The sequence below is a fragment of the Otolemur garnettii genome, unplaced genomic scaffold (assembly GCF_000181295.1).
Source record: "Otolemur garnettii isolate 467f Iridium unplaced genomic scaffold, OtoGar3 scaffold00068, whole genome shotgun sequence".
NCBI classification, from domain to species: domain Eukaryota; kingdom Metazoa; phylum Chordata; class Mammalia; order Primates; family Galagidae; genus Otolemur; species Otolemur garnettii.
Window position 1 is genome coordinate 2023814 of NW_003852463.1, and position 10873 is coordinate 2034686.

Below are 10873 nucleotides of genomic sequence, written 5' to 3' on the forward strand. Positions count from 1 at the left end.
AAAAAAAAAAAAATTAGAAACTTCAGGAAACAGACTTTACATGATTATAAACAGAGATAACTTTGTGTTCCCCCCCATTCCAGACTATGGTCTCTACAGTTACCTGGTGGACACTGCTATCAGCCACATTCACTGGCACCCCACACTTCCACTGTGCTGTAGGCAAAGAAGATGTTTTCTTTGTGGCCATTTCTTTAGGACAAGATAATCAACTGGTTAAAAATGCAGCATTTTCCATGAAGGCACCCTCATCTCCTGCTTTTGCTGTGATTTAGTCTCTGCAGCTTCCTGATGGCTACTCCCCAGAGACATCAGGACAACACTTAAAAAATCCAGACAGCTTTCTCATCTACAAAATGATGGCTGGATCTCAAAGGATGCTTTTCCCACTAAAAAGTCATTTGAATTCTTTCTCTGTCCTGAACTGGCTCCTCTTGGGAATTTCCCCATTACTGAAAAATAGACAAAACACACAAGGGCCCTAGCAAAGAGCCTCTGCAGCTCACTGTCGTGTCTCTGATGACAGTGTCACAGGATAGCTAGGTGGATCTCCAAAGTGTGCTTCAAAATATATGGAGGATATCCACACTCACACATTCCCCTGCAGTAATACAGAAAGTCAACTTGTGTTAAAGTTTCTCAAAACTTTAAATATCATGCTATTATACTTTTTACAAAAAAGCATTCCCTCTCATATCTTCTATATGTAACTGTCTTAAAGTTTCAAGAGGTGCCTTTACTTCCAGTATTTTAAGATTCTGAGAAAAAATCCATACGAATCCCTTCCAGCCCTTCAGAAACTCATAATTTAATTAACATAAAGGTAAAACAATGCTCTTGGTGTTTGGGTTTTAGTTACCTGGCGATGCCTACATTAGCCAAAATTGCTGATTTGGCAAAAAATTACCAAATAACTTGAATAGGTTTTTTTTTTTTTTTTTTGCTGTAACAACATTTTGCTAGGTTCGAAGGCTCAGGGAATCCTAGCACTCTGGGAAAACGAGGCAGAATTGCCTGAGCTCACGAGTTTGACACCAGCCTGATCAAGGAGACCTCATCTCTAAAAACAGCAGGGCATTGTGGTGGGGGCCTATACTCTCAGCTACCAGGGAGGCTGAGACAAGTCAACTGCTTGAAGCCCAGGAGTTTGAGGTTGCTGTGAGCTATGATGCCATGGCATTCTACCCAGGGCGACAAAGTAAGACTCTGCTCCTCCTCCCCCCAAAAAGAATGTACTGTGTTTTTATAAAGTTATTCCCATAGTTTATTACCAACTGAGTCTCCAAATTTTACTGTCACTTCTATGAACAATTCTTTATATTATTCTGCAACTCTCTTGGCCATCACTAGTAAGGAACGAGGGATTGTCCCATCTAATAATAATCCCACAGTGGCGGCACCCGTAGGTCAGTGGGTAGGGCGCCAGCCACATACACCTACGCTGGTGGGTTCGAACCTAGCCCAGGCAAGCTAAACAACAACCGAAACAAACAAAACAATAACCCCACAGAGAGCACCTTTATTTTCCAAGCCTTGTTCTGAGGCCAGATTCAGAGATTCAAATTCTGCTTATGCCAGCTAAGGAAGCACCTGTCCAGACAATTCTGGAAAACAAGATGGCTTTTTCTAATGCAAACCTCAGGCCCTTCAGAAACTGTTTCAGAGAAAATCCCTTCTTTTTGACTCTTCATTCTACTACCCTTGTTTTAGTAGGACTTGTCTCCCAACTAACCCATTTCAATCACAGTATGGCACGCTGGTTAAGAGTCCAGCTGCCTAGATCTAAATCTCACTCTCACCGTTGGTATGGCCTTGGTAAACTAATCTAACTTTTGTTTCCTCATCATTGAAATGCAGCCACTGATAGTGCTCACCTTGTGTAGCTATTAAGAGTGATTAAATGAGGTGGTGACTATAAAGTACTTGGCACAAAGCCCTGAACAGAACAAGTGTTTCATAAATGCTATCATCATTGTCGTTCTCAACACCTTCCTAACTAGTCTCCTTCCGCAAGGTTATCTATCACCCTCTGTCATCCTTCTATGCTACTTAAAAAATAGCTCGATTGTAAAATACATATTTCACCGTATAAAACTCAGAAAACATGAGGGAAAAGTCACCCATAGTCTGACTAAAGAGACTGTTGATACATTTCCTTCTAGTCTTTTTTCTAAAGTTTTTAAACCTGAGATGACCATTTATGTACTATTTGTTTCTGTAGCTTTCATCTAAGCATTTTTCTATAATTTAACATCTAACCATACAAGGTAGGTTTGGTTCCAACTCTTGAAATAAGATACGAATATTTATTTATTTGGAGACAGGGTCTCACCCTGTTGCCTGGGCTAAAGTGTGATCAGAGTTTACTACAGCTTCAAACAACCCTGCCTTCCAAGTAGCTGGGACTACAGAATGTACCACCACGCCCAGTTTTGGTTTTGTTGGTAGAGACAGCATCTCACTATGTTGCCCAGGTTGGTCTTGAACTATTGGCTTCAAGCGATTCTTCCACCTTGGCCTCCCAAAGGGTTAAGGTTTATAGGTGTGAGCCACCACACCTGCCCTAAATACTTTATTTAGATTAATTACAAATAAAATACAAACTGGAGCAATGGATGATTAGCAGCAATGGGAACTTCTGCTCCCCTCATCTCCTGTCTGCTATCCACTATCCCTGCCCCTCCCAGTCTGCTGACACTGCCATTTCTATGTTTCTCTGATGCTCAGTCTACTGCCTGCAATTTGCTCACTGGCTTCAAGCTGAGAAGTCCAAGGTAGCTTCATGCCCACCCTGCAGCACCAGTCCTCCATCCTGCAAGCTTGCTCCTTGCTGCTATGCTTATGCGCTCCTTGGAGCAGCTGCCTTCCTGCCTCTCTCCATCTGTGTTTGCTACAAGTTCTCAAAATGCAGCTCTGAGCAAGGGTTTCCTAAATAAAACATTACCCCCCACAATAACAATCTAAATTGGGGTTACTGGAGGTCATGCTTACAATTTAGCCACGTCCACATGGCAGCACAGGCCTTAGAGGTGTAGGCAGTCAGCAGATACTTGTTGCAAGGGTGACTGTTTCCTTATCTGTCTCCTTACTTAATCCACAAAGTCCTTCAAGGATGAACCTCTTCTCTTAATTTTTATCCTTATCAGTATATATGCAGGGCTAGGTAATGAGTAAATGACTAAAGGAATAGCCAGAATTTTTTTCCTTTACAAAATGTATATTTTTACTTCTTTTTTTTCTTACCTTACTGGACTTGACAAGCATGATAACAGCTAACACTCTGAAGTCCTCACTATGTGCCCAACATGTTTCCAAGTGCTTTACAGATAAAGCACTGTTCAGGGCTTTGTGCCATAGATAGTAACTAATCCTCACAACAGCCCTGGTGAGGTAGGTACCCTGCCCTTTTCTTTTGAGACAGAATTTCACTCTGTTGCTCAGGCTAGAGCACCATGGCAGCAGTCTTGCTCACAGTAATCTCAAACTCATGGGCTCAAGTGATCCTCCTGTCTCAGCCTCCCCAAGCAGTTGGGACTATAGACACAAACCATGACATCTGGCTAATTTTTTTCTATTTTTTGTAGAGATAGGATCTTGCTCTTACTCAGGCTGGTCTGGAAATCCCAGTCTCAAACAATCCTCTTGCCTCAGGCTCCCAGAGTGCTAGGATTACAGGCTTGTGCCACTGTGCCCAGCCTAGAGGGAGGTACTATTACTATTTGTATCTCATGCATGAGGAAATAAAGACATTGACAGGTTATGAAAAGTGCCCCAGTGCTCCCAGCTAGCAAGTGATAGAGTTGGAATTAAAATAGAAACCAGTTTGATCAAACATAATATCCATAACTAAATTCAACAATTAAAATAAGGATCAACTATAACTTAAGCACTATAGGTAAGGCTATTTCCTACCCTGAAGGAGAAACACCTAACAAGGTGATGTAACAGGCATGGGACAGGCACATACAAATAGACAAAAAGCAAAAGCAGGGGGTCTGATTCTTACAATCAGAACAAGCTTTCCCCATATCTACTGGGAAATAAGGAGCCCTCAAAGGCATACCATTACCAGTCATGTCTAAGAACGAACAGGGTTACTGGGGCCATATCCTCAGAGCACATTTGTAAGTGTCCAGAAGGACCCTCTATACCGATTCACCTCCAGACAGAAGTGCAGGGGTCAATTTTTCCTCATTCCCCAAGTGACTTCTTGTCATCAAGCCCTCTGCTTTGTACCTTCATAGTCTGGGATGGCTGGAGTGGACAGACTAGTCCAGCTCCTCACCACTGACTAGGATACAAGATCCCAACAAATCACACAATTTATGTGATATTTACATATTTTAACAATTTTAGAGAAGATGACCTTTTCCTAAATCCACTTGTGTACTATAAAGTCACAAAAATCCAGTACATTAATCACCAACAATATGTTTTTCTGTCAGCATCTAAAATGCACCTATCTTTTACAGAATGCCCCATAAACAGGAGGGTGAGGGAGCTGAGCGTGGGCCCAGAGCTTACCACCACATCAGCAACCTCCTCCAAGGCATGGCACTTAACAGGCCCCGGGGCCCTGCTCTCATCCGAGAAGGTAAGGTTTAGACTTTGACTCGGCTGCTTGACGTGCCTATCATTGCTTCCACCACTACTTGCTGCTAACTGCTTCAAAATCTGTCATTCTGACCCCAGTCCAGTCTCAGCTGCTTCAAACTCAGCTCACTCAAAGGGAACTCCCCATCTCTCTTCCAAGTCTGTGTTCTCAGGGTACACCACCCACCACCAAAGCAGAGATGTCCCATCCTCTCTTCCACAGGCCCTCCCCCAAGAGACCTTCCAACTCTCCCTCTGCCACCTGCACTTCCAGGCCAGATCCTTGTCATTTCTTGCCTGGCGCACCACAAGACTTTTCTTACTGTTCCCACACCAATCTATCCTCTCTAGCATAGGCAGAAGAATCTTTCAAAAGCACAAGATGAAAGGGCATCATTTGCTTTAAAACCCTTATGAGTTCACTATCACAACGGTGGGGTCAAGTCAAACTCTTGACCTTGGCTCCTGGGCATCTGGCCCCTTCCTACACCACCCACCCACCCAATGACAAGCCACCTTTTGTTCATCCCCAAACATCTCCTTTTGCTCTTGCCAGATCAAGACCTGTCCAAATAAGTTCTACCCTCCCCCAGCCACAAAGCTGTTGCCTGAGCTACTCCCTCTTCCTAGAATGTGTCCTTTCTACCTGATGGTCCTGCAGGGCTTAGCCCAAGTACGAGCTCCTATGGTAAGTCCCCCATGATTCCTTCAACTAAATCTGTATGATAAAGCACCTGTGTCCACCTCCATTAACGTGGCATACACCGCACAGCATCACATCATTTCAGTGTCTTTTCCACCAGCCTATAAGCTTGTTTCTGTGTTCCCAGGACCCAGTGTTACCTGGCACACAGTACATAATTGCAAAATGAAAAAGCCTAGAAATCTAAGCCCACCAGGCCACAGCCCTTTGCCTTCCCTGACACCCAGGCGGACTTACCGACGCAATCGCAGGTGGGGAACTCGGCCTGGGCTCTCTTGGCAGGTGTGTCCAGCAGATTCTTGGTGGGTGTGTCCAGGTACTTAAGAGGTGATTCCAAAAAGCCACTGAGAGTGGGTGTGAGTGGGTTCTCAGCCTTGGTGGGTGTGGCCTCCTGGCCCCCCTCCTCTGAGTGGAAGCAGGTAGTTGAGAGCACAGTCACAGCCCCTGAAGATTCAATCTTGATTTGCTTGGGGGACCGGGTAGCGAACGGGCTCTCCTGGGCTGGGAGGCATGTTGGCTGGTTCTCAGGGTCCTGAATGGGTACAGAGGGGGGGCCGGGAAGCCCAAAGCTATCCCCAAATTCAGCCTCGAACTGCCGGATGAGCTCTTCCAGCTTATCATCAGCAGGGGGGAGAGGACCGGTGGAGCCTGGCTGCAGGGTTGCCATGGGGCTGGGGGACCTCATTTCCTGAGTAGGGGGCAGCAGGCTGTCCCTGGAGGGACTAGGTGCAAATAGCGCAAGAGAAGGTTCTGGGGGTTCGGGGACAGCAGAGCCCTGTGAGGCAGGGAGCAGGGCAGGTTGGGGAGCCTGCACTCCCTCAGAGGCTGTGGGCCTTATCCCTTCCAGAATGATCTGCCGGAGAGGCAGGAAGAGGGGCTGTGCTTCCCGCAGCCTAGACTTCTTGATCTGAATAGACTTTCGGACACTGGGCTTCATCCCAGGAGCACCTTTCTCTGTTCCCACAGGCCCCCCAGCTGGTGCCAGGGGCTTTTTCTTCTTCTCCTTGGGTGGTCTATCTGGAGGCCTTGGGGCAGTTGAGGTTGGTGGGGCCCACCATCCAGGAGCAGGAGGCTCTGAGGCAGAGGGGAAGGAGGCATCATTGGCCTGCTCTAGGAAGAGATTGCGCTTGTGGTGGAGGTGCTGCTGCAGAGCCGTCTGGGCCTTCTGGTGGGTGTCTGGCTCCGAGGACTCTCTCTGGGGGGCTGGGGTTGGGGCTGGGGAGGAAGAGGGCACCTCAACCTTGATCTTGGGTTTGGTAGGCAGGGCCTCGGGCCGCTTGAATACTGACTGGATGTAATCACTGGCACTGCCCAATAACTGCTCTAGTTCAGCCATGGGGTCTGGGCTTGGGCGGGGTGTGGGCCAGGAGTTCCGGGGAGTTGCTGGTGGGGTATCAGTGCCCCAGGCTTCAGGAAACTCAGTCCTAGGGGTTGCAGGAGGGAAGGCAGGGCTATCAGGAGCAAAAGATGGGTGCTCTTCACGGGGAGCCACAGGCCATGAGGATGCTGGGAGGTAAGACTGGGGAGACCTAAAAGGTGTGGGAGGGGACAAGGCCTCAGGAAGGGAACAAGAAGCCTGGGGGGTGGAATGAGAAGGCTGGGGGAGGGCAGAAGAGAGCTGCGTGAGGGCCTCGATGGCGATGGCTGTCTGCAGGCTGATGTTTTTCTCCTTGGCGATGCTCAGGGCACTCTGGGACAAAGGCAGGCCCTCCAGGGGAGGCATCTGGGGAACCTCAGAGCTGGGGAGTGACCTCGTACTTGGTGCTGGGAGGCCAGCCTCACCAGAAGGCAGAGGCCCTGGGAGTTTGGGCCGCGCCTCCCCTCCTTCCATGACCACAGACTTGATCTTCCCCTCCAGCCACTCGAGGTAGTCAGGGCATTCTGGGCCATCACAGTTGCAGTTGGGTGGTTTCATGCCATGCCGTGCAAGGACCAGGGCCGTCTGTAGTGTGTCAAGGTCTTCGGTGCCAGCAGAGCAGCCCTCAGTCCCTGGCTGGGGTCCCCCGCTGTTGTTCCCAGCCTCACGACTCATCTCACGGTTGAAGGTTTCATAGAGCCGGGTGCTAAGAGCCCCATAAGAGGACACAGCTTCGGCCACAGCCGAAAAGGCCACCAGATCATGGGCATCTTCCAGGCGAGCAGTGTGAGCTGGGCCTGGGGCAGCCTCCCAGTCAGGCTTCTGGTCTACCCGCCAAGGACCCCCAGCCCCCAGCAGACTGGGTCCAGCGGGCTCTCTAGCACCATTGACCGGCGCCCTTGAGGCGCTTAGCTGCTGGGAGTCCCCATGGTACACTGGCCCTGAGTCCATCTGACCTGGAACAGGTCCATCAACTGGGCTGAGCTCTGAGCCTGTCTAAAGAGAGAGAGGGGAGGGGGAAAGGAAAAAAATGAACCACACTATTTGAAAAGCATTTCCCTACTTCACACCACTCAGATGCACTCCTAAACCTGGCTTTTCTCATCAGTCCTCTCTCTGGCACTCCATGAACCTCAGCTCATCTTCCCACATCTCCACTACCTAGCAAGCCTCACCAGCAGAAATGGAAAGAAGATCCATAAGATCTCCTTAAAGAGAAGATCTTCGTGGGCAGCGCCTGTGGCTCAGTGAGTAGGACACCGGCCCCATATACCAAGAGTGGCAGGCTCGAACCTGGCCCCAGCTAAACTACAACAACCAAAAAAAAAAGAGAGAGAGAGAGAAGATCTTCATGTGGAATTCTCAGTGTTGCTCAGACCATTTTAGAGCCTCAGATCAATCACACTGATAAGGCGCTCCTGATACCAAGGACACACAATAAGGTCCTTAAACTCAAAATCACAACCAAAGTCACACTAAGACCATGTTTATATTGTTTTTTGTCAAGAGGGAAAGAAAGCTAACCAAGCTTGCATGAGATCATGTACTAGAATGTGAAGTTTGTGTGTAGGGTAGGTGAAGAGCAGCACTGGTTAACAAATGCAGCCTGGACCAGGGGTCAGCCACAGTTCTTTCTGCTCCCTGTTACTACTGTCCTCAGTTAGGCCAGACTGAGCTCAGAAAGCTCATTCCTGTGCAACCTCAGATCATTGGTAAGGAAGACACCAATGACCGGACACAGTGTGCATTGAATCCCACGCTGAGAGTCAGTCCTGCCAAAAACAACTGAGTTACTATTCAAAGAAAAATCAGGCCTCTCCTAAGCCCAAGAGCCACCATCAATCTGGTGTCCATAAGAGGGAAAGGAGCGGAGGGGAAGAAGACAAGAAGGGCCCAGCCCAGGAAGGTAAAAGCTAATATGTAAAATTGAATTTGGAGGTTCATCCCTCAAGAAAAGAATGTTCTGAGATCAGCATGAGCAATGGCAAGATCCCATCTCCACAGGAAAAAAAAATAGAAAAACTATCCAGGCATGGTGGTGCATGTCTGCAGTCCAAGTTACTTGGGAAGTGAGTAAGGAGAACTGCTGGAGTCTAGGAGTTTGAGGCTGCAGCCAGTTACAATGATACCACTACACTCTAGCCTGGGCCCCACTAGAGTAAGACCCTGTTCCAGAGAAAAGTTCTTCCTTACTGTAGAATGCCAAGAAAAAAAAAAAAAAAAGAGGGAAAGACAGATTTAGATAGTCATCAAGGTAAAAGCTTGAGGAGGTACTGGATACATGCAAGTTCTCAAAGCATCTCCTAGAAAAATCACTTGATTACAATAGTAACTTTATAGCAGAGAAACCTGGTGGACACTCTTAACCAAGTGACCAAAGTTATCACATGGCTAGCTGGGACAAACCAACATCGTGTGCCTCTTGATACGAGGCACTGGGGACTCAATACTACTTCACGAAGAACTCTTACCAAAGTGTATAACCTGAATCTATCACAAGGAAAAGTGAGATAAACCAAAATTGAAGGGCATTCTAGAACATACTTGGATTGCTCGCTTCAAAAATCTCAAAGCCAAGAAAGACAAACAATTTCTTTCAGCTTACACAGGCCCAAAAACAGAACAGCTAATGCCAGTTCATGAGTTAGGTTTAGATTGGGAGAAAACAGCAATAAAATATGTTAGTGGGACAATACATAAAATTTGAATATGGATGTGCATAAGATATTCTGATCTGGGTCATTAGACTATGTAAGAAGGTGCCCTTGCTCTTAGGACATAACACTGAAATATATATATTTTTTGAGACAGAGTCTCATTTTGTCACCCTTGGTAGAGTGCCGTAGCATCACAGCTCACAGCAACCTCCAGCTTTTGGGCTTAGGTGATTCTCTTGCCTCAGCCTCCCAAGTAGCTAGAACTACAGGCACCTGCCACAACACCCAGCTATTTTTTGTTGCCGTTTGGCCGTGGCTGGGTTCAAACCCACCACCCTTGGTATATATGCCCAGCGCCCTCCTCACTGAGCCACAAGCCGCCACCCAGTACCTCATATTTTTTGATTTTGATTTTTCTGGGGCTAGCCACGTGTGGTAGGATATTCTCTCATGATGCTGAGCAGCAGAAGCCAGCCCCTACCCCCAGGCAGCCTTGCCATCACAAAGGTAAACCACTGATACGGTACACTGCGCTGACAGTATTTCTTTGGCTATTGTGCTGTTTTGAAATGCCCATTTTCAACATACGATATTTGCAATTTATGACTGGTTTCTTGGGATGCAACCTCACTAAACTGAGGAACACCTGTATTTCCAAGTTCTAAAATATTGTCAAAATTAAAAGCTAAAAAAAAATTAGTGCTTAAATATAAAATGTTTTAAGCAGATGGCTACAGACATGCTAGTCCCAAGACATGGACATCACAGGCTCCAAAGTGGTATTGGGAAACTGGGATTATGGGTCAGCCCTGTGGGAGGTGAACACAGGCCCCCACCTGCAATTCCTGCCTCATCTTCTTCACTGCCCCCATTCTAGTCACAAATGACCTTCACACTTTTCTAACAGATCATGTTCTCTGATGTCACCGACTTTTGTACATGCAGTCCTCACTGCCTGGAATGCCCTTCCCAGCCCCTCAGAGGGGTCACTATGGCTTATCCTTTAAGCATCAGGTCATCACCACCTCCCATACCTTGATGGGAGAATTACATGTGGTTCCTTCCCCAATTTCCATGACATCCTTATTAGCACTTATCATATGCCACTTCTTTATCTGTTCAAGCAGATGCCTCCTCTACCAGATGGGAACTCTTGCAGGGCACAGTCCAAATATGAATGGCTTCTGTGCCTCCTGCGTATAGCTGGTGTGTAGTAATACACTCTCAGATGAATGAAAGGCCTCCCATCTCCCACTGGCCATGGATTATGCCAGCCTTTCCTTGACCTTGGTAGAAGACAACCTACCTTTCAGAAGTCTAGGAATGTGGCTGATTACTCAACACTCCCTGCCTTCTTTCTTAGAAAACTAATACTGCTGGCTCGGTGCCTGTGGCTCAAGTGGCTAAGGTGCCAGCCACATACAACTAAGGTGGCAGGTTCGAATCTAGCCTGGGCCCGCCAAACAATGACAGCTGCAACTAAAAAACAGCTGGACGTTTTGGTGGGCACCTGTGGTCCCAGCTACTTGGGAGGCAGAGGCAAGAGACTCGCTTGAGCCCAGG

The 10873-nt window shown here is 47.4% G+C and overlaps 1 protein-coding gene across 1 annotated transcript in view; it reads right to left on the bottom strand.

Annotated features, from left to right (window-relative positions):
• TET3 (tet methylcytosine dioxygenase 3) overlaps positions 1-10873 on the bottom strand; it is a 122840-nt gene that overhangs the window by 59330 nt on the left and 52637 nt on the right. Inside the window, exon 3 of the mRNA XM_003793390.3 lies at positions 5534-7649. Coding sequence (XP_003793438.2) covers positions 5534-7649 — 2116 coding nt within the window. The remainder of the gene's footprint in view (positions 1-5533; positions 7650-10873) is intronic.